Source organism: Pseudorasbora parva, chromosome 2 (assembly GCF_024679245.1).
Source record: "Pseudorasbora parva isolate DD20220531a chromosome 2, ASM2467924v1, whole genome shotgun sequence".
Lineage (NCBI taxonomy): Eukaryota > Metazoa > Chordata > Actinopteri > Cypriniformes > Gobionidae > Pseudorasbora > Pseudorasbora parva.
In genome coordinates this window covers 34,191,448-34,217,034 of record NC_090173.1, presented here as the reverse complement: position 1 = coordinate 34,217,034, position 25,587 = coordinate 34,191,448, and the positions used below count along the sequence as shown (strand labels likewise).

General features: G+C 39.6%; 1 gene segment (V, D, J or C); it reads left to right on the top strand.

The window, feature by feature from the left end:
* Window positions 1-3,210: 3,210 nt before the first annotated feature.
* Window positions 3,211-3,658, top strand: LOC137048973 (Ig heavy chain V region 6.96-like). The segment is given in 2 exon segments: window positions 3,211-3,268; window positions 3,348-3,658. Coding segments are annotated over 2 exon segments (369 nt in total).
* Window positions 3,659-25,587: the final 21,929 nt, after the last annotated feature.

Here is a 25,587-nt window from a genome sequence, read left to right as displayed (position 1 = left end):
CAATCTTAGATCTATCTTTGAGCAATTGATGTTATGTATCTTTCATTATTTGCTTCTTATTGTTGTTTGCTTATGTAATTAGCATGATACATTCTTACAGTACTTGAACAATAAATGTGATTATTCTGTGTTCTTCTGGAATTATTTCCAGTTGATTACTTTGAATCTGGTGTTTCTGCAAATTAATGTGCAGAATAAGTTAAACTGAAGGCTCAAAAAAAGGAATGGAGCAGTAGACACTTCATTTGAGACCTTCTGTCTATCAATGACTTGGCAGGATGGATGAACATGATTAAGCAAACTATACTTTTTGTTATGAGCAAGCAGTTGGCAATCCAAGGTAATAGTTAATCCTGCATCCTCTGACTATTGTCATGCTGGGTTGAAACAAAACAGAAAAAGAGGAGCTGGATATATCTGTTTTTTAATCAAAAACAAACTCACGAACACACTTCTAATAAGGAAACAACTTGAACAATTGAACGATACAGTTATAATCTCCATGTAAACTACAAAAACACACATTTGTGAAAACGATGACATCAAGAGATTGTATAGTATACATTTAGTCTGTAGTGTTTCTTTACAAAGGGACATCACCAACTACTGGCCTGGCAGCAGAATACTGTTTTTAGTTGTTTTGGTGGCAGGGAATGGGAATCATTTTGACAACATTGTCGCCTGTGCATGAAAAACGCAAACGAAAAACGTTTCCGTTTTTAGTACTTCGTTGTTGTGTAAATGTATGCCCTTAAACACACAACAGACGTGACAACTATCACTCTGATGATTTTGTGTCCATGAGATCCGTTACAAAGTTGTTTTGAGAATCTGTGCGACATTGGGTCCCTAATGAATAATTAAAGACTAAGGGAATACTAGAATAATCAAATATCCAAACAAAACTTAACTAAATTTACAATAATGTTAATATTTTAAAATCAGATTACAAATAGAGTTAAAATTAGTATCTTTGACAGTGTTCCTTTGCCCACGCCATTGGATTCTGTCGTTGGGCCAGTGGGTGGTCCTTACACCTGTAATCCTCTATATTTGCAAATGATTTAGTTGGGAGGATCAGTGCCACTCAGACTCTCAAAGCACTTTGTTATAAACTGAATCCTCAGTCAGTGTTCATGATCTGCTGCAGTGCAGCTATATCTTACCATTCTCTTCATTTGACAGGGTTGGGGTGATAATGGAAATGTTACTCTACGGAGTTCTGCTGATGATTATTTCAAGTGAGAATGATTTCACTTCTCCGGATTATTTTTTGTCATTTCATTACTCTAAATCACCTATAATTTTCCATGTTTTTCAGCTGTTAGTGGTCAGTCTTTGACCTCCTCAGATTATGTGGTGAAAAGACCAGGAGAATCAGTCTCTCTGTCCTGTAGTGTGTCTGGATTCTCAATGAGCAGCTACTGGATGAGCTGGATCCGTCAGAAACCAGGGAGAGGACTGGAGTGGATCGGATATATAGACACTGGCTCAAGTGCATATTATGCTCAGTCTCTACAGGGCCAGTTCTCCATCACCAAAGACAGCAGTAAAAACATGCTGTATTTAGAGGTGAAAAACCTGAAGACTGAAGACACAGCTGTTTATTACTGTGCCAGACACCCACAGTTACACAAAAGACTGCACGGCTGAACAAAAACTATTAATGCATGAGATCACTGAAGCAATTACTGCTTCGCATTTCTTCACAATTCAACACATTACTTATTTAGAATTTTTTTAAATATATTTGTAATACTTTTTTTAATAATATTTGTTATAAAGATAATAGATTCAACGTTAGGGGGAATGATCATTAAGGAAGACATAACCTGCACTGAGTGTACTGTACAGTAATTGTACATAAGCATATGCTAAATGAATCTGTAAATAATAGGCTATATTGTTTGACAGACCACATTCAATCATTCCACCTCTATTTTAAAATGCATTACACATTTTCACAGTAAGATAAACACTATTAATAAATACAACTTTCAAGTGAGTTAGTGCACTATAGTGGCAAATATCATTTACAATGAGCAAGATGAACCAGACATGGGTTGATTTTTATTTTTGTCTGACCTTCCTTTTATAGATATAAAATCTGCTGGAGGATGGGCTATGCAAATTCAGATGTACATTCTGTCTTATAAAATCTTCATATTTATCTCTTTTTCAGTGTTTTGTCAGTGAGATTTTTAACAATAACTGCTGCAAAATGGTCCTCAGATTTACTTGTTGTTTCATAAGTCTATTAATCTCTATTGAAAGTAAGTAAGATTTGTAAGCGTTTCATTGCATATTTTGTTAATTTTCCTCTCTTAGCATTTTAATGCTAATATCAAATTCTAATTTCTTTATTTTTAACAGTGTGCAAAGGTCAGACACTGACTGAGTCGGAGTCAGTCATCATCAAACCTGGGAACAGTCATAAGCTGACCTGTACTTTCTCTGGGATTGAAGTTGGTAGTGCAGTTATTTCATGGATAAGACAGGCTAAAGGGAGAGGGCTCGAGTGGATCTCATTTATTTCTGCTCCAAGCGGCAGAGACAAATATTACTCTAAAACCGTTGAAGGACGATTCACCATCTCCAGAGACAACAGTAAAATGCAGGTGTATCTGCACATGACAAATCTGCAGGCTGAGGACACTGGTGTTTATTACTGTGCCCGAAAAACACAGTGACACAAGAGGCTGCTGTGCAGTTCATAAACTTATGTGCTTTGGAGACATTCACTGTTCATGCCATATTTTATCAAAAACACTTCAGATGGGTAATCTGAAAAGAAAACTGACTTATCTCTCATTCATCAACATCAGCAATAAAGCATGTGAAAATATTTATCCATCAATCTCATCTCTAATTACTGTTGTTCACACCGAAAACATGTAACAATTATTAGTTCACAATTTCACACTTACATCAAATTAAATAAAGTAAATAGCCCCCCGTGCTGTCTGGGGGAGGGTTCTAGGCTCAGCTTTTGATTTGGAATAATTAAAAATACATGCACTATTCAATTATCATGAGCTAGAAAAAAGTAAAGATGAAAGGCAGACACACAACAGAGGTTAATAAGGGCACAGCATGTAAATGTACCTTTAGGTTTGCATAGACTGCCCTCTCCTTCTTGTTCCTTTTAAAGCCCCGACTCTATTCATCTACAGACACACAACTTGTTTATGACTTACCTCTTTTCATGACATGGCAATGGATATTGTGTCTAAACTGGGTTTTATCATCATGTTTGCTCTCACAGAATGTAAGAACGGCTCTTGATGACAATCAGATTATTCATGTGTACTGTTGTAAATGTTAATATTGAAATGTTCATTTTTCAGTCTGTTGGTGTCAGACACTGACCGAGTCTGAGTCAGCGGTCATTAAACCTGGAGGATCTCACAGACTTACCTGTACAGTCTCTGGTTTTAGTGGTGACCAGCACTTAGCTTGGATCAGACAGGCTGCAGGAGGAGGTTTGGAGTGGCTGGCATACATCTCATCTGGTAGTGGTTATATATACTACTCTCAGTCTGTTCAGGGACGGTTCACCATCTCCAGAGAAAACAGCAAGAAACAGATGTATCTGCAGATGAATAATATGAAGAATGAAGACACTGCTGTATATTATTGTGCCAGAGAGTCACAGTGACAAATACAACTACAGTACTGTACAAAAATCTGAAAACAAAAAACTTTCTATCTTTCTATGAATCATTATAATTCTACATGCTCCTACTATGGTGTGGTTGCAGCAAGGAGAGTTGAGGTAAGCTTTAATGTTAACTTTAATTAACAATAAATCAAAAATAACAAACACTCGGGATAACAGGAGAATATAAAACTCAGGAGAGAAACAACCACTAACCAAAAACATAGACATAAGAATGTTCCAGGAACTGAACTAAATATACTTTATATTAGGGCTGACACTTTTTATTCGATATTCGAATATGCATCTGAACACCGTAATCGAACTATAAAGTGCCATGTAGCACAATTTTTTACAGTTGGGTGCGTTTACATGGAGCACTGTAATCGGTTTAAAAGTCCAATCTGAAGGAAAATGCTCCATATAAACACCTTAATCGTAATAAAAATGCCCAAACTGAATGAAATTGTAATCGTTTTGAGATGGGTGGGATAAACCTTTCCATGAATCGATCAAACGAAACATTTCACCATGTAAACGATAGTGATGTGTCGTTCATGAACGATTTGTTCATTTTGAAAGAATCTTTATTATGACTCGGGACTACCGAGTTGTCTCAGAGAGTGATTCGTTCATTTTGTGTTGACCGCGCATGCGCATTATGCAACATATGGCCTCTGAATCAGCTCTGAATCTCCGAATGATCAGTTCTTACGTGTCTTTCAGGTTTAAGTCTTTCGTTCTTCCTGTTAGTCCCATAGAGTATATGCTGTCAGTAATGGAAGCAGAAAAGATTAGTTCTTTTGAGTCTCGAGTTTGAGTCTTTATTTCTTACTGTCGGTCCCATGCTGCATATGTATATATATATATATATATATATATATATATATATATATATTGTAACGATTCGACAGGAATGGAAGGAAGAGGACAAGGGGTCAGCTTTGGACTGCTGACGTCTTTTATTCTTAAACTCAAAAACAACAGTGTTCACACTTCAGTGTGTATCTTTTCTTCATTCACTCAATAACAGTTTCACTTCCGGGTTACAGTCCTTCCGGTATCCGGGCAACTCAGAGTCTCAGGGGGTGCGTCAGCAGTCCGTCTCTCTCTCTCCTGCTTCCGATTCCACAGGCGTTTTATCCTCTCCCCACGCCCATTACTGGAACAAGATACAGGCGTTATTAAACTGCGTCCAACCCACTCACTCCCCCCCCCCCCCCCCCCTTCAATGTTGAAATTGCATCAGAATCTTCATTTTGGTTGAGGTTGAAATTTCAATGCTAAGTAATATTGGATCAATGTTGAAAATTCAATGCTAAAACCATACTGGACCAATGTTGAAAATTCACTGCTAAATAATATTGGATCAATGTTGATAATTCCATGCTTTTCAGTGTTGAAAAGACAAACATTGAATCAATGCTGATGTTTGGTCAGCTAAATTCTCCACTGGTGAGGCTTACGCTCAATCTATCTGTCCCATTATTCAACATGTTAAGGCAAGTCCAAATCAATTGGCTACATTTGTGTGAATGTGAGCACATTTATTATCCTCAAAGGATACAATGAGTACACCAACGAGTGTGTGGCTTAACAAAGAATACATAAATGTAAATTTTGTAATTGTAAGCCTTTCTTTAAATTTTCCTGGAAGAGTTAAAATTGTATGCGTGTTTGATTTCTGATCCTTCCAATAAGAAAGCTGTAAAAACTATAAATCTTTTAAAAAGGTATATTATTTTCCTGCTTACTGGCATGTAATGTTGTCATTCTGTGTTTCATGTTATTATAATAAAAAAATGTAAAAAACAAATAAAAAAACAAACAAAGAACTTCTACCATAAATTTAGTCTATCAGTTTTAAATAAATAAAAATGTAGGCTATTATTATTATTTAAATCATGTAGAATGTACATGCATTTCATTATTTATCTAAAGAATACAGAGTTAATAAAGAATTTAGAATATGTGTCCCTATCGAATATCGAATGCGCCACAATCCAATCCAGTAGGTGGCGGTAATGCACCTTCAAGACATCCACCAATCAGATCAAAGCAAGCGCAGCTGAACAGACTTCAATCGTGAAAAAGAGACACAGGATAACGACCATGTTTTTTAGAGGTAAGTGGCCTACAAAAATATAATTATAAAATGCATCTCAATTTTAATTTAGTGTTTTTATTCATCTTTATGTTTTAGAACTTGTGTGCTTCTCCTGAGCGAGTCAGAGTGAACTGCAATGTTAATAATAGTCACATGAGCGCCCTCGTAAGTTACACAACCAACGGCCAGGATAATCTTAATACATTGAGTTTCAGTTTGTTTTTCACCAAACCATATCAGTTGTATTCATTTTTTTTTCTTAAGATTGGCATTAATCTTAATTGTTTAAGATTAAATTGCGTTTAATCTGTGAATTGCGTCCGAATTCTGACTCGTGCAACTTTTTTTTTTGTCGTGCGTCGTTTGTTGTGAGGTGTTCAACTATTTTATGAGATGATTTTAGTATTAAGATGATTAATCTGTGCGTGCAACGAGTAAAATGTGCATTTGTGGAAACGGTGCTGCACATGCATTCGTTGACTTGTGAGTCGATCCTATTTGATTCATTTGGATTTTGAGAACATATAGGATCGACTCACAAGTCAATGAATGCGCGGCGCGGATTCACAAACGTCTTACTCGTTGCACACACAGATGAATCATTTTGAATCATCCTATATTTGTCCAGTGTATAAACGAGAGGCGATCGGAAGGTTAGATGAATTTCTGGCTTGTCAGTAATAGTGTTTTCGCCGCTCGTGAGAGTATTTCACAGCTGAAGCAGAACTAGAACTGATTGACCTGTTAGCGGTGAGGGGAAATACAATCAGTTCAGCTCTGCTTCAGCTGTGAGAAATCATCACGAGAGCAGATCACTATTACATCATTACAGTTTAATCTTTAATGCAGCAAGAAAAAAGAAAAGAGTGAGATCTTTAAGTTCTGTAGGCAGATATATCAAACTACAGAAATTTAGTAAACAGTTGTGCCTCCAGTTCGTGTTGTAAATGGAAAAAAAATCTCTTCCAAACCACCATGTAGCCTATACAGCTCCGCTATTTGGTCATTCATTTACTTGTTTCATTTTCACACTTTATTTATTTACTATTAAATACAATAATATTATTAGATAAAACACCAGATATAGCCACTTTGCTTTTTCATCCATTGTGTGTCTGCAGGTCCTTTAAAGTCTATACTAAAATGCATTAAATAGTCCTGAATTTAATGTTACCGTGTTTTAACTGGGATATCAAGATCTTGATCAAATTTCAAGTTTCACTTCATTTTGTAGTAGGCTATATTTGTAATGTATAATTAATCACATTTCCAAATATTTACTAACTTCTTGTTGTTTTAGATGCTGTGAATGATGATAATAAGAGGCATCAGAGTTTATCTTTGCTGGGACGGTGCAGAACTGGCTCTGTTACGCCCCTGAAAGGCTTCGGGGCATTGCTCATGGTGGAAACCCCGGAGTTTGGAGTATTTTATTCTTTCTTCTACCTTCTTTCTTTCAGTAGTACTGTCTCATTTCTGTATTTATTGGCAAGTTTACATTTGTATTTACTTCCATTTTGCAGATGCAGGTAGTCATGTTTTTCCAGGCTCTTCTCATTTGTGTTATAAATTCAGATGTAATTGTTTTAAGTCAATGTGAGATTTCCTGTTGTAGCTGTGGGGGCATAAATAAATACATTTGCATCTAAACTGATGGATGTTGTTTACTTTGAGTGACTTTTTGATGCAAAATCATATCGACTGCATGCACACATGGTCTCTGATTAAAATGAATAAAATAAAGAGACAAATTAACTGGCATAGAATCCTGCTGTACATAAAGCAAGATTGATCTATTTTTCATTGTTGAAATAAAGTTATTTCACGGTGCAAACCTGATGAAAAATCAATGTTACAGCCCGGTTGAATTTAATAAAGAATTTGCTCATGCACTGATGTTGTACTGTCCCTTTATTGCCCTTGTTGACTTCACAACAACGTAAGAGCTAGAAAAGAAAAATAAACAATTGTTGCAATCTGAAAATAATACACGTCCATATAAATGAAACGAAACAACTGACTATAGCAACAAATTCAGAAATTAATACTAATATTTATACTAAAAACATAAAATTACTCTTAAATCAAACAAACACATAAAACAATCATTAAGACAAGATATGATATATATAGGCAAGTGCTTAAATATAAATGAATACCTTGTACTCCTTTTCAACCAGGTGCAAAACAAAACAAACAAAAAATACTACAAAATGAAAACAACAAAAAGCATCTAAATGCTTAAATCCACTTAAAAGTGCCCTTAATAAGCGTGTTATCTCCGTGACCGCATGGCTCCGTGTCTCCGTCAGTGTTTTTATCTTCCGTGTGCGAGCTCTCTCTGTGCACGTCTGCGCGAGCTCTCTGTTTGACTTTTCCGGCAAGACGCCTTTCATAATAAAAGTCTCTATAGGTGAAATAACTAAAAGAGTGCAAACTAACATCCCAAAATATAATAAAACATAACTAATACTAAGAAAATATAGAATTACGATATATAATATATGAAATAATATCAGAATACTATATTAAGCTCCAATACTAATTCAAATAAACTGAGGGTTATCTACAATCAATGTTATATTTCAATATTGATTCAATGATATTTTGATTGATGCATTAACATTGATTCAACATTGATTCATTTAAATAAGTGGTTTAATTTTAGTTGGAAAACTATTGATTTTAAGCCCATCTTGATCTATTTTTCATCGTTGAAATAACATTATTTCAGGGTGCAAACCTGATGAAAAATCAACATTCTCAACATTGACATCTCAACATTGATTCAATGATATTTTAGTTGATGCATTAACATTGATTCAACGCTGATTCACTGTTTGTCTGCTATCTGGGAAGGCATTCCTTTTCTATGGTGCTGTACTTAGCCTCTCTCTTGGAGAGCTTGCGGCTAATGTACAGCACCAGCTGCTCTCCCCCCTCCACCTCCTGGGTCAGGACTGTGCCCAACCCCCTGTCCGACGCGTCAGTCTGCAACACAAAGGGGAGAGAAAAGTCAGGGGAGTGTAAAAGCGGCCCGCCAAACAGAGCAGCCTTAACTCGAGTGAAGGCCTGCTGGCACGGCTCCGTCCACTGGACCGTATCTGGTAGCCCCTTTCTAGTAAGGTCAGTCAGAGGGCTGGTGAGGTCCGAATAATTGGGGATAAACCGCCTATAATATCCCGCCAGCCCCAAGAACTGCCTTACCTCCTTTTTGGTCTTGGGCCTCGGACAGGTCGCAATCGCGGCGGTCTTATCAATTTGGGGACGCACCTGTCCATGGCCCAAGTGGAAGCCCAGATACCTTACCTCCACCCGCCCAATTGCACACTTCTTCGGGTTGGCCGTGAGCCCCGCTCCTCTCAGCGACCTCAGGACCGCCCTGACATGCTGCATATGCCGCTGCCAATCGTGACTATAAATCATGATATCATCTAGATAGGCAGCAGCATATGCGGCATGGGGACGCAAAATCCTGTCCATGAGCCGCTGAAAGGTGGCGGGAGCCCCGAACAAACCGAATGGAAATGTGACAAATTGGTGCAATTCAAACGGCGTGGTGAAAGCTGTCTTTTCTTTGGACAATGGAGACAAGGGGATCTGCCAATAGCCCTTTGTTAAGTCCAATGTCGAATAAAATCGAGCCGTGCCCAGCCGATCAAGCAACTCGTCAACCCACGGCATTGGATAGGCGTCGAATTTCGACACAGCATTCACCTTGCGATAGTCCACGCAGAACCTGACCGAGCCGTCGGTTTTAGGAACCAAAACTATCGGGCTCGCCCAGTAACTGTTGGACTCCTCTATTACTCCCATATTAAGCATTGCACCCAATTCTTCCTGAACCACCTTTTTCTTGTGTTCAGGTAATCTATACGGCCGGCTACGAACTACCACGCCCGGCTCGGTCTCGATATGGTGCTGAATCAGGTCGGTACGTCCCGGTAGGGGCGAGAACACGTCGGCAAACTCCGCCTGTAACTTAGATAAATCAGCGAGTTGGAATGGTGAGAGGTGATCTCCACCAGGGGCCAGCGCAACTGATTGTGCTTTGATGCTCGCCTCTGGCCCGAGATCATCCTCTCCCCTGATCACCGTTGCCAACAACACTGATTCCACCTCATTCCATTTTTTAAGGAGATTGAGGTGATAGATTTGACGAGCCCCGTTCCTATCGGACCGTATCACCTCATAATCGAGATCCCCGATTTAATGCCCAATAATCCGTACAGTTCGCGTAATGTACGTGACACAAACGCCGTGCCTTGGTCGGTGAGGATTTCTTTCGGAACCCCCACCCGGGAGATAAGACGAAACAGTGCGTCCGCAACACTCTTTGCCGAAATGTTGCGGAGAGCCACTGCTTCCGGGTATCGTGTTGCGTAGTCCACGATGACTAACGCAAAACGATGCCCGCGTGCGGATCGCTCTAATGGCCCGATGAGGTCCATCCCAATTCTTTCAAAGGGGGCCTGCATTAATGGGAGGGGGCGCAATGGCGCTTTTGGAGCAGCCAGTGGATTTACCAACTGACATTCCGGACAAGACACGCACCACCTCCGCACGTTGTCATGAATGCCTGGCCAAAAAAATCGGGTCATGAGGCGATTCAGCGTGGCCGCCTGTCCCAAGTGGCCTGCCATCGGATTGGCATGAGCCGCCCGGAAAAGCATTTCCCGGCATTTCCGGCTCTTAGGAACTAACAACTGGGTTGTATCCATTTTTGTCTGAGTGTCTTGGGTCACTCGATTCAACCGGTCTTTTAATATGGCAAAATAGGGATAGGTGACGGGTAGACATGTGCCGATTTTCGATAATGCGATTTATCACGATAATGAATATGCACGATATTGTTATCGTGGGCACTTTAAAATATCGTAAATAATAATTTATTAACAATTTATAATTTTTTTATAATGCACTCAAGAATACTTTGCCCGTCAACCGTATAAATGCTCAACACCGCTGTATTCTGCGTCAAAGGGACACGCGCTCAGATATAAACAAGCCCAACGTGCGTTTGCACATGACTGAACCAGACGCGCTGCTGAAGTGCCGCTCAGTGACGGCAGAGGGCGCTGATGAACTGCAGAATGCAGCGGTTACCCCAGAAACCAGCAAACAAACAAAAAACGCTTGTAGTTTTTAAAACAGCTATTCGTTTTTGTAATCTCAATGTTGTTCATCACAGCACCAAATACTTAATACTTAAAGACTTAATAGGCTATTTATTTTCAAATTTAAACATTTTTATGTTTTAATCTGGACTACCACATACCCTAATAATTAGAACTGTTCTAATTATTTGTTATTGTTCAGTATAACTTTGAGATACGACTTCATTAGTTAACATGTTAATTCATTATTACCAAACTAACAATGAAAAATACTTATAAAGAATTAATCATTCTATGTTCATTTCTTAGTTACTTTTTAATAACATTAAAATCAAAATCAAAATAACTTTTTTAATGGACCTAAGATAAAACTAAAAATGATCAGTATTTCTTAACTAACATTACCCAAAACATTATACTTTCTGTACCAAATGTAGCTATTGCTCAATCTTAGTTAATGCATAAACTAATGAGACCTTATTGTAATTTGTAAGCCTACCTGTTGCTCTTTATAGCCTAATTCTTTTGCACTTTAATCTGTTTGAAAATTGTACTTTTACAGCTCTGAAAAAAATCAAGAGACCACATAACATTGATTTCTCAAGAGGGGTCTCCTCATTATTTTTCCAGAGCTGTATATATTTTTGGTGCATTATTGTATTTAAACATTCAGTTATTTTTGTTCTTACAAAAATAGTTCTTAAAGCTGTTATGCTATGGCAACACCTTTTTTTGCAACTTATTTCAATATCATGATAATATCGTACATCGTGATAAAACTTCATCAATTAATCGCAACATGAAAAATTGATATCGGCACATGCCTATTCTGGGCCCCTGGGATAAAGATTGCTCTCAAGGAGAGCAACTTCCCCAGAGACCACAGGAGGATCTGGTGCACCACTTTGCACAGTTTGCGCGAACGCAGACCACCCCCTGATGATTTATATAAGAGACCAACGATGTGTTGTCTGAACGTACCAACACATGATGGTCCCTCAGATCTGGGAGGAAAAACTTCAACACATTGAAGACTGCCACATTCTCCAGGCAATTTATGTGCCACAAGAGATGATGTTCCCTCCGCAGACCTTCAGTTGAGCGACCTTCTATTACCGCTCCCCAGCCTATGAGAGAGGCATCCGTCGTGAGTGTGACTCGATGACACTGCGCTCCCAACACAGGACCCAGGAACCAGTTTTTCTTCCATATAACCAAGGTGCGGACGCACCGCCGCGTAATCCTGATCATATACGAAAAGGGTTCGCCCTCTGGGAAAACCCTCTGGTCCCGAGCCACCATGGTAAAGGTCTCATGTACAGCAGGCCAAAAGTTATCACGTTGGATGCTGCTGCCATCAACCCCAAAAGTTTTTGAAACTGTTTCATAGTGAGTGACTGCACTAGTTTTACTCTTTCGATGGCTGATAGAATAGCAGTAATGCGTGCGGGTGCAAGAACGGCCCGCATCGCTACTAAAACCCAAACTACGCCCAAAAAAGTGGTTCTCTGTACTAGAGAAGGCACACTCTTCTTTGTGTTCAGTCTCAACCCAAATTTTGAATATGAGCAAGGACGACATCTCAATGCCATATCGCCATCTCCTCCGACTGTGCTAGTATAAGCCAGTCATCTATATAGTTCAGAATGCGTATGCCCTGCAGCCTGAGCGGGGCCAACGCTGCATCTACGCATTCCGTGAACGTGCGGGGTGAAAGAGCTAGGCCAAATGGAAGAAGCCGGTATTGGTATGCTTTGCTCCCAAAAGCGAACCTCAGGAATTTCCTGTGCTGTGGAAGGATGGAGACATGGAATTATGCGTCTTTTAGATCTATTGTGATATTGTGACAAACCAGTTCTCGGATCTGATTTGAGTCACAATTTGACTTAGCGTCAGCATTTTGAATTTTAGTCTTCTGACTGTAGGATTCAAACGCAGCCCTACACCCTTTTTTGGAACTATGAAGTAACGGCTGTAAAAACCCGATTCTCTGTCCGATACAGTGACTTTTTCTATAGCCTCCTTCTTTAATAAGGTCTCTACTTCCTGTTTCATTACCAGAGCACGCTCGGGGTGCACTAAAATTAAGAGCACCCAGCTGAATCGAGGTGGGTGGAACCCGAATTGAATTCTGTACCCTTTCTCTATTGTTTGCAGGACCCATAGCAATATATTTGGTAGAAACCTCCATTCTGTCAGAAAATCTATTAAGGAAACCAGCCTCTCGAGGCTGGTCTCTGATGTTTTTACTCCAGCCACTTCGGTAGCCTGAAACATAACGGCAGACCTTAACCGATTTGACTGTGTTTTTAACCTCCTCGGAAGCCGCAAGTGTGACACACTGTCCAGTGGACGCCGAGTCACAAGCCCGCTGGAAACCGCTGCGCCCCCAAGCACCAAGGGTGGCGGGTTGGCAGAACGGTCCCCTGAGGTCAATGATGTGGAGTGGGCACTGTGTAATGAGGTGAACACCACCCCACCCCGCAGGGTGTTCCCTCGGAGACCTGAAGCTGATGGCTTTAATACCTCTTCTGGCCTGAAGCCTCCTTCGCCTGAAGCATGACCCTCAGGTCGGTCTTCAGCTTAGAAGACTTCGGCTGAGAGTGCCAACCTTGCCCATCGAATCTCTGAGGTGGAGCATGAGATGCAACACTCTCCTTTTGCTGCTGCCTATATGAAGAGCTTGACGGCTAGGGCTCCTCACGCCCAGCAGCCCCAGAGGGTTGGTGGCGGCACGGAAAAAACTTTTTAAAAGCTTCCACTTTCTTCCTACTCTCTTGAAATCTGTCGACAACTGTATTTACAGTGTCGCCGAACAGACCAAAGGAATCAATAGGAGCATCGAGGAGAAAAGCCCTATCTTTGTCTTTGATATCAGAAAGGTTTAGCCACAGATGTCTCTGTCGCCACAAAGGCTGCCATAGACCGCCCTATAACTCTAGCGGTCTCCTTGGTGGCTCTCAGAGATAAATCTGTGGCAGGGCTGATCCCCTCACCGATGTCTAAATCCCTCAGCAGTTCAGCCTGGTATGCTTGTAAAATGCTCATGGTATGCAAACAAGCACCAGCCTGCCCTGCTGCCTCATGATGTCCTTCTCCACTGTGCCTCGGCAGCAGCGGGTCCAGAACCAGAGGGAAAGTGAGTCTGATCACCCTTATCGAAGAGTGACAGGCGGGAGCGGAGCGTGCGAAGCAGCAGCCTCTCACAATGCTCACAGACAGCCCCCTCGAAAGCTGATAGAGCATGCTCCACTCCCAAACACCACACACAAATCATGTGTATCTCCCCCCGTAAGGAAACGGGGACACAGGGGAGCACACTGTTTGAAAGATGATGTGTTCGCCATGACTGTTTTACTATTGAAGCTGAGAATATCGGACAGACAACAATAAATAGACATGACAGTTTTACACAGAGCACTTTGCTGAGGCAGAAAAGCTGAAGTTTGGTCGGACAGGAGATGTATTTATCCTTTCCTGGTCGTGATGTCACCCGCCCGTGACGTTCACGTTTGCCATTGGCTGAGTTGACATAAGTGCATCAGACGCTATCACGCTGGGGGCGTTCCCAAAGCTGTCCCTAGTGGACGCAGTGTTAAGTTCCCTCGTAAGAGAAACACAGGACCTGGGAGCATAAAACTAAAGGCGGGCGTACACGGTGCAATTTTTGCTGTCGTACGAACTCGCAGACGATTTTTTTTCTCGGGAGAAATCGCGTGGACATCGTGGATGCTCGTATGGTCGCGGCTCGCACCGTGTGAGAGGAAATACGAGACGAGCCGAGCACGTTAAGAGCACCTCCCGACCTTACGATAATTTTTAAACATGTTTAAAAAGTTCGGGGAGTCGGCCTGATTTTTACCAGCATATGGCTGTCCCCTATTGCCAAATCATGCACAAGCACGTCACATACGCTCAATCTATATGACTATTATTAGCTCAGTGGCTGCCACATAGTGCGTTCACACACACACACACACACACACACACACACACACACACACACACACACACACACACACACACACACACACACACACACACACACACTTTCTCTCTCTCACGTGCACTCTTCGCTCTCCCTCTGGTTGTTTCGGTTAAAAGGAATGGCTGTTCTCTGCTTTTCAACAAATTATTTTCATATCTTTTTTCTTTATTTTTTGTATCTAAAGCTATAGCAGCAACATTGAAAGCTCCGGTGTCTGTGTTACATGAAAACTCGTGTGATCGCGGCCGGCTCGCGGTGCAAACAGTCGTGCCGTGTACCAGCTGATTTGATGCGATGATCAAATTAAATGACTCGTAGCGTCTGCAATATCTCACGACCTTCCGAGTGTCCGAATTCGCACAGTGTACGCCCACCTTAAGACAAAACAGAACATAAAGCTGACAGTTACTTAATGTTTTTTTTACAGGTAGTAAATATTATAAATAGACATGCTCAAAGATTAAATACGATTTGAGAGCAATGATGGACAGCAAGATTTTCAGTAATAAAAAAATAAAAAAATGATATATATATATATATTTGTTTCGCTAACACAAAGCTATAAAAAATGAGTCATGAGTCATATGGACTCATTTTATGTGCCTTTTATCGTTAACGGAAATCTGCTGGTCTTCACTTACTTTTCCTGTGAGCAGCATGGTTTCCTCATTTCCTTTTCTTTGATTTTTTTCTTCTTCAGGATCAAGTCATGGCACGTGGATCAGTAATTAATAGCATATTCATAGTGTCTGCCTAAATCCAGGGTTAAACCTTTCCCAGATTATTTGCTTTAAACAGCAAAGTTTGTCATCATCTACTCATGTGCTGTGCAACAAATTTCTAACATGCTCCACACAAAAGAAAAACAATATGATAATTGCCAAACTTAGATACAATTGCTTTCATTATTTTATTTATTATTTCATCTTTTATTTCTAAATAATTACAACGCTATACCTCGTTTCTGAAAAAGCAGATGTGACAACATGTATGCATTGACTTCCTTTGTATGGACAACAAAACGCATACTAACAGACATACTAACAGCTACCAAAAGCACAAAACACCAATCATAAAAACATCCCCCCCCCCAAAAAAAAAAAGTTTAATTAAAAATATAAAACATTGCTGAGAAATAACAAGTTTTCTCAGGTCCAGTTTTGCCAAAGTTACCTTATTTTGCCTTTGTATGCAAATGAAATGAGTTAGGGAGGGTCAGTGTAACACTCTAAAAGTACCTGTTATAAAACCACATTCTCAGTCAGTGATTGTGTCCTGAATAGTTTGCTCATCATTTTACAGTTGTGTGATAATGGAAATATTACTGCATGGAGTTCTGCTGCAGATTATTTCATGTGAGAAACACTCAATTCTTCTCAATGAAAGATGCACTGTTCTAAATGAACTAATGTTAATTTTCAATGTTTTTCAGCTGTTAGTGGTCAGTCTTTGACCTCCTCAGATTCTGTGTGGTGAAAAGACCAGGAGAATCAGTCTCTCTGTCCTGCAGTGTGTCTGGATTCTCAATGAGCAGCTACTGGATGCACTGGATCCGTCAGAAACCAGGGAGAGGACTGGAGTGGATTGGCCGTATAGCTGGCTCAAGTGCATATTATGCTCAAGCTGTGTCCCAAAGTGAAGGGTGCGCACTTCGAAGGCCATGCACTTCGAAGGCCAGACTAGGCCACACCTTCAAAGTGCACGAAGTGCACGAAGGGCGAACCGAGGGACAGGGTTGCCAGGTCTGAATAATAAAACCCCTCCAATTGTTATTCAAAAGTATCGGAATCACAGCCAGAATGGGCCAAAATATCCCAAAATGCGGGGCGCGGGCAGTAGAAATATTGCTTAAGTAAAGACAACTTAACCTGGTGACTATAGGCTACAAAAATCCCAAAGCAACAGTAGCCTAAATGCAACCCCATTCCAGACTTGGCAACAATGAACCAAAGCGCCGTTAATGGAGCAGTTTCTGACAACTGACAGCGGACGTTCGTGAGGAGATTTAAAAAGAGAAATATATATATATATATATATATATATATATATATATATATATATATATATATATATATATATATATATATATATATATATATATATATATATATATACTTTTTTGAGCTTTCTATTGGGTTTTGACATGCTTCAAAGCCTGCGACGATGGGCTGGACCATAAGCATGTAAATCTGTAGCCGGTTAAATATTGTCAAATTGCAAATATTAGTTAACAGTTTATTTCTTATGTTAAATGTAACTGTTACAATATATTTTAAATATTTAGCCTATATACGTCCATGTTTTTTTTTATGGCATGCCATGCAGCCGTCGACCGATTCGGCCCCGCAAAGCTGCGGACAGTGGAAATATGCCCTGCTCATCCCAGAAGATGATGTCCCGCTCAGGCTTTACCAGAGTCTCTATTGGGCATTATTCCCCATCCCGGTCCAGCTCCAGCTTCTCCCGCTCAGCGCAATGAAAGAGTAGAAAAGGGTTTTCTTCTGGTTTGGCTGATAATAAAAATTTGTTGTTTCTAATGTTAAACTTAAGTTATTTTATTGGTCTATAAATAGGCTATAGTTGTAAAAAGCCTACGTAGGCTAATAGACCAATTTATTTTCATTTACACATTTTAAATTACATGACAAGAAAATATATGTAAAAACATAAATGTGTTTAATGTAGCTACAAATTATAACGTGCATTACAAAAATAAACAATATAGGCTATAGAAAAACCACTTCTCTTTAATTTAGCCTACGTTTGAAGTTAACGAAAATGAACAATAGACAGCAGTTCGTTTAATTTACAAATAACTTGCATAAAAAATAATAAGCTAGCCATTTAAATTGTTCTGTGTCGGCCACGCATTCAGCCTTTGGAGGATCGATGTTTCCGTCAGTGAACATTCATTCATTCATTTATTCATATATATATATATATATATATATATATAAACTTTATTTTAGCAGCTAAGTCAGCAGTTTTCGTTTGTTTGTATTTTTTCTTATAATTCTGAGTGACAGATGTCACATTTGATTTAGCCTATTTGTCTGTGATATTTGTTTTAGTTACGGATAGGCTGTAAGAAAAATAAATGATTGCACGGACAATTCCTATCCAGTGTCTCTCTTTCTGTAAGGGAAATTTAAAAGATAGATTCTGGAAACAAAATCTAAATTTAGCTGGATCAGTCGGGTCGGGAATAAAATAATTTATAGCGGGTGAGCACGGAGGGAATTTTGCGCGAGCGGAATGGTGCGGTGCGGAATAGCGGGAGCAGGACGAAAATACAGCGCCGCGCAGATTATATTTTGAAGGCTATTTAAAGAAATTTTGTATGGGAAAAAAAGAAACAGCGAAAGGGGTGATAATGGACTGATTCCTCTACTTGAGATAATGGTTGAGAAATAAATAGCATTTAAAAATTGGGAAATTAAAGTTTATCTTGCTCAGGGCAGGGAACTGGGAACTGTGTGAATGCACTAACGTTGGACGTTTTATTTACTTCTAGCGCTTGCGCTGTTGTGTTCAATAGTAGCCTACCCAGGCTACACTTGAGTTACCGACCGCTACCGTCTTTACTGGAATCTGATCGAGTGCCGCGGGAATGCGGACCAGTCAAATCCTGTAGTCACCAGTGTGCTATGAATTCTGGGATAGGGAAGGCTGCGAAGTTATGGGAAGGTCCCATCTGCTGTACCCTTCCTTTGCCTGAGAACCGCCGTGCTGCGTTCCACTCCACTTTAAGACACGCACTTGCAAACTTCCCTAAGCACTTCCCCTTGGGGGAATCCCTGCCGCCATTTTTAAGTGTGTTCCACTTCGTGAAGTGGACAAGGGAAGTTTGTATGGACAGACCCTTGCTCCCTCGATTTTGACCGAGTGAGCGAGTCTACTTCATATGTACACTTCAGGCAGCTTCATATACCACAATGCAACGCGATTGTGACGTCACCACATATCACGTTTAATTTACCCCACCACAAACAACTATAACTATTTTTAAAAACATTTAAAACAACCCAAACACATCCATATACATATAGAATGCTGCATTAAACAGTTTCGTAGAGGTAAAAAATAAATAATATATCAACTCCATAGTGGATTCCAAGTGATCAAGGGCTTAGGGCGTTCCAGTTCAGTCCATTTGAAAAGTTTCCGCCAGTAGTGGGCACTCATGCAACGTAGGCATGACGCACATCCGAGTGAACGAGACGGAGGGAAGTTTGCGAGTGAAGGGCATGATAAAAACGAACTGGAACGCAGCACCGAAGGGCGCATTTTGAAGTCGCTCATGAATTGCGGCAGCCTTCGTCGCACCACTGTGACGCAATCGCACTTCAAATGCGGCCTTCAGAGGTGCAGCTCTCCCTTTGGGACAGCCTACGTAGTGCCGCTGTGACGTAATCGCACTTCAAATGCGGCCTTCAGAGGGTGCAGCCTTCACATTGGGACAGTCTTCGTAGTGGAGGTATGACGTAATCGCACTTCAAATGCGGCCTTCGAAGTGCGCGCACTTCACTTTGGGACACAGCTCTAGAGATAGCCAGGCTTACATAGGCAGAGGTAATGAGGTGATGAGACACAGGTGTAAGTGAGTCCGGGTAATGTAGTTTGTAATGGAGTGACAGTCCGGGGTGGAGTGCCCTCTGGTGGTGATCACGGGCAATCACACTGGTGAATTGTGAAAATTACAAGTCTTTCTTGCTTTTTTATTCATAATATTCTTTAAACTGGTGCAATAGTCTTTAGTCTCCTGAAAAAAATGAATAAAATGTGGCTTGGATCCTGACCATTTCTTCCTCGTGTATATGAAATTTTCCCAAAATAATAAAAAGTTGTACAATAAAGGTGAAATTATTATTATTATAATGTTTATTGGAATAATATATACACACATACGTAAAATGTTAAATGTAACTTATTTTACTTTATTATTTAAGCAGTATCCTTCACAAATACACCAAGCTTCATTCCAGTTTATATTCCTAAATACACTGTTCCACAATAAACTTTTATGAGTAGCTGTTTCACCCTGTTTCAGCTGTTATAATATCCCTAATATGTGTATTAGTACAACTGTGTTTCAGAATGTCAATGTCTCCTAATAACATGCTGTCTTGAACATATACTGCCTCAGAAGAATCACTTCACACGCTCTTACTCTTTTGGTGTAACTGGAAACCCAAATTTATCCAAAAATTCACTATAAGATAATAAAATACAGTTTGAATTTAAATTTGTCTAAATTTAACTAAAACAATTTTGTTTTCATACCAATAATTATAGAAGAGAGATCTATTTTTATATTGAATGCATCTATTATTCCAAATGTGCAGTTAATCTCCATCATGCATTAATGTGAGTTATGACGGATATTATGGGAGGGGCTTGATGCAGCGCAAGAGATGCAGATAATTTGATCTTGACTGTTAAGAAACTTTAATTAATATTCCCACATAACAAATCTGCTTTAAATTGAATTAAAAATGAAATTACAACATTAAAATAAAAATGTAAAGTGTGTACAAATATTATAACATCGTGAATATAAATAATTAGGAATAATGTTCATCAAAGCAGTGCACATTTAATTTATCTTACTTTTATGTTGGTTTGTTTGTTTGTCTGTTTCCTTATAAAGGTTCTTTTTTTTTTTTTTTCTTTGACAAGTTTTTTGCCAGGTGGCTTTTTTAATTATATGATGTCATTACGTTGTCTTGACGCCAGCCAATCACTGCATTGCTGATCGTGGTTTCGAGTATCGATGCACCTGCCCTCTTCAGGGAACACAGGCACAGTGATCTCAGATAATTTCATCCAGATATATTAATCCAATCCGCAAATTCGTTTGAAGAACCAAATTAGCCAGAGATCAGTTATCAGGATTAAAAGATCTGGGATCTGTCAAATCATCTCGGATGTATTAAGCGAGGTGCGAAGAACGGCCCCATATGGCTTAAATAAAGACAACTTGATCAAAAAACTGGGTCAAATGACCTTGTTTCCTGCTAAATCCGGAATGTGAGTGGCCAGTTCGACCTGAACATTCAATGCCATTTGCAGATGATGACAGCGAGTTCAAAAGGGCTTCACCTGTTAACGCAATATCCACTCAGAACAGGAAGGAGGGTCTAGAGCATCTTGTTTGCTATTATTCAAGCTGGCACCGCCTAAAGAAGGCCGTAGTACGGCTAACACTTCTCAAAGGAATCCTGCTGGATTTAAGTTGCAAGAGGAAGGAGATACAGATGAGAATCAGTCACACAGAAAGAGATCCCAATAAACAAAACCTTATAGTAATACAGAAAGAAATGGATGCCTACAAAAGAAAAAAATACCTACCATGGAGGATATGGTGAACGCTGAGCTGGATCTAATTCGTTACAGATAGAAACAGAAGTTTCAGGAAGAAATAAAAAGGCTTCAACAAGGAAAGATGCATGTCAAGAAGGACAGTTGCATATACCGATTGGATGCTTACCTTGAGGATGGCGTGTTAAGAGTGGGAGGTAGATTGAGCAGATCGGCGATGCCTGAAGAATCAAAGCATCTCATTATCTTACATAAAGACCTTCGCATATGCTCCCTAATTCTTGAACATATCCACCAAGACATTGGTCACTTGGGATGAAACCATGTCCTGGCAAAGATAAGACAGAAATACTGGCTTCCTCAAACAAATTCTGCAGTTAGAAGAACAATTCATGCATGTTTTGTCTGCAGATGATTACACACAAAGACTGGTGTCCAAAAGATGGCAGATTTGCCAGAAGACAGCCATTTGTTTAGAAGTCGCACCTTCTCTGGACACGGATGCATGTGTCAATGCTATTCGTCGATTCACTTGTAGAAGAGGTCATGTCTCAGTAATCCGTTCCGATAATGGGACAAACTTTACAGGGGCTGATAGAGGGCTTTACAGGGGCTGGAGTTGTGTGAAGCATTGCAGAATTTGAATTAGGCAAAGATTCAAGAAGAGATGCTAAAGAGGGAAATTCAGTGGATATTCAACACTCCTGGAGCGTCTCACCATGGCAGAGCCTGGGAACATCAGATTTGCACAGTGAGAAAGGTTTTGAATTTAACACTGAGACAGCAGGTATTGGACGATGGTGGCTTACATACGCTATTGTGTGAGGTTGAATCAATCATCAATGAAAGACCAATTACCAAAGTGTCTGATGACCCTAATGACCTCAAAGCCTTGACCCCAAACCATCTGTTGCTGATGAGGAAACAAGTAAGCTTACCTCCAGGTGTGTTCAAGAAAGATGATGTCTATGCAAGGAGTAGATGGAAACAAATCCAATACCTGGCAGATCTTTTCTGGCATCGGTGGACGCTGGAATACCTACCTCTCCAGCAGGAATGTCAGAAACGGTCCAGGTTGAAGAGAAATTTTGAGATTGGAGACATTGTCCTGATTGTGGATTCCAACGCACCTCGGAATTCCTGGATGATAGGCAGCATCATCAACACAATGCCTGACTATAAGGGATGTGTTCGCAGTGTGTGTGTTCAGACGAAGAGCAGCACGGTAAAGCGACCCATCTCCAAAATATGTCTTCTACAGGAAGCGATCTGACTTTAGTTTGAATCGAAGTTCAAGTTGTGACTCCAAAGATTCTTACTCTGAAGGTTTATGGCTCTAGTTAATTTTGAGTGGTAATTGATATAGTTTGCCTGCCTATACAATTAGGGGCTGGGTATATAAGAGCCATTATTTGAATAAGTAAATTTAATATTAAAGTTAGAAATGCATGAATAAGATTTTAGGTTTAGATTTTAGATTTTAAAGTGTTTGGATTTTTATGTATATTCGTTAAACACCCCTATGTTTATTCTGTAATGGTTTGCTCCGTTTTATTATTGGACTGCTTTTTGTTTTGCGCCCCTTAGTAAGAAAGAAAGAAAGAAAGACGGAGCTACACAGTTTTTTGACCAGAGTTTTATTTCTGTTCATTGTACAAGAACATTCAGTAAAACATTGAAATTTGAACGAAGACCAGAGTCAAGTCTTTGCCAAAGAACAACACAGATTATTGCTATTACAATTACTCTAAAACTGTTGAAGGACGATTCACCATCTCCAGAGACAACAGTAAAATGCAGGTGTATCTGCACATGACAAATCTGCAGGCTGAGGACACTGGTGTTTATTACTGTGCCCGAAAAACACAGTAACACAAGAGGCTGCTGTGCAGTTCATAAACTTATGTGCTTTGGAGAAACTGTTTGTGCCACAAAATTCAAAAATAGTTCACATAGCTAACTGAAAAAAAACAGCCCATCCCTCATTAATGAATCTCAACTTTCCTGCATGTAAAAATACTTATGCAATAAGTGATCAGTGTTCACACCAAAACAGAACAATAGTACAACAAAAATAGATTTGGCTGTACAGTCGTACTGGAGAAAACAGTGATGTTATCAGCTTATTTTAATTTATCATATAGCGACAATGTTGGCAGATCAGTATTATAGTTTATAGAATTAAATAAAACCTAATTCATAAATTTTATTTGTATATTTAGTTGAATAACTTTGATCATAATGTTAGTGTCCCCAACTGAGCAAGCCAAGGTAACTAACTAGGTAATTATACTACAAGTCTAACCAGGTAAATAAAAAGTGTAACAAACAAGGCCAAGGGCACACATGTTTACAGAGGTTAATGAGGGCAGAGTATGTAAATGTAAATGTACCTTTAGAGGGCAGTCTATGCAAACCTATGTCTTGGTCCCTTTTAAAGCTCCCACTCTATTCATCTACAGACACACAACTTGTCTATGACTTTCCTCTTTTCATAACATGGCAATGAATATTGTGCCTAAACTGGGTGTTATCTTCATGTTTGCTCTCACAGAATGTAAGAACGGCTCTTGATGACAATCAGATTATTCATGTGTACTGCTGTAAATGTTAATATTGAACTGTTCATTTTTCAGTCTGTTGGTGTCAGACACTGACTGAGTCTGAGTCAGCGGTCATTAATCCTGGAGGATCTCACAGACTTACCTGTACAGTCTCTGGATTTAGTGGTGACCAGCCCTTAGCTTGGATCAGACAGGCTGCAGGAGGAGGTCTGGAGTGGCTGGCATACATCTCATCTGGTAGTGGTTCTATATACTACTCTCAGTCTGTTCAGGGACGGTTCACCATCTCCAGAGACAACAGCAAGAAACAGATGTATCTGCAGATGAATAATATGAAGAATGAAGACACTGCTGTATATTATTGTGCCAGAGAGTCACAGTGACAAATACAACTACAGTACTGTACAAAAATCTGAATGCAAGAAAATATTTGTCTGTATTTATTTACATTTCGGTCATGACAACACTTGGAGTGGATTGTTTCAAATAGAATTAATCGCTGCTGCTGTTGTTGAGCAAATATAATAACTTGTTCAGCTTTGTCAAAAATAACAAACAAAGGAAAGGCTGCTGCAAGAAATGGTAGAACCCCTGTAGCAGATCTCTCAGGTAGCACCAGGGAGGCAGAGGGATAACAGAAACTTTCATAATCGTGGAATGTGCCAATTGCAGGCTAGGGTACAATGTATATGATTATGTGGATTTGGAGGTACTTCTGATTGAATGGTGCCAGCATTGGAAGAACCAATCAGCATTCGGTTAGAGTTTCATGCCTGAACTATGTCTATAATCCACTGGAGCTAAGAAGTAAAACTTTTTACATTAATTACTTCCTTACAAATCACAAATATCATCTCAGCTATTACAATAGAATTGTGTTAGTTCCAAACACAATATTATAGAAAAATGTAACCCTATTTTGGCATTAAAAAAAACACTGGGTTTACTGGTCATGCAGTTTTTTTATTTATTTTTATTTTTTATCTGACCTTTTTTGCAAATGAATCTGTAGGAGTTGCTAGAGGGGAATCTATGATTAGAGGTTATAATAATAATAATAATAATAATAATAATAATAATAATAATAATAATAATAATAATAATAATAATAAAGGATTTAAAGCAATGTTGTCATAGATCAGCCAGACTCCCTCACTTCCACCAGACAGCGATCTCAGGCTAAGTCTACACTAATCCGGATAAATTTAAAAACTGAGTTTTCATTTAAAAACGCTCTGCGTCCACACTATCATTCTCAATCGTTTTCCAAAAAAATTTCATCTACACTGAAATGTCTGAAAATGCTTACATCCCCGTACTGCGCATGAGCAAATCCAAGACGCTTCGACTTGCGTCATTTCCGCTACTTGTTTATTTACTCTTTGAAATTTTGCGGCAATGTCGAAAAAAGTACAATGTACTTTTTACAAATGTACAAAGTGACATTTATATTTAACAAGGCTGTCAAAACAGAAAGCATACACAACAACTGCTGTACAATGTCGTTCACCATCTTGGCTGAATTGGTCATATGACTGCATCACATGGCTAGCAAATGAGTCATCATATTAAAAAGCCTCCATTTTCACAGTCCACAATACGACGCAAAGACAGCGTTTTCAAATGTATCCGCTTTGGAGAGCTTTTTGAAAACGATACGTTTTCATTGACTTAAAGCGCTGTCTCAGTGGGGACGGAAGGCCACAACGGAGAGAAAAATATACGTTTTCAAATGAAAGCGTATTAGTGTGGACATGGCCTCAATCTCCAGAGAATCACCCGCACATGGCACCACTCACCTCATCATCAGTACAATTTACTTACCTTCAGTC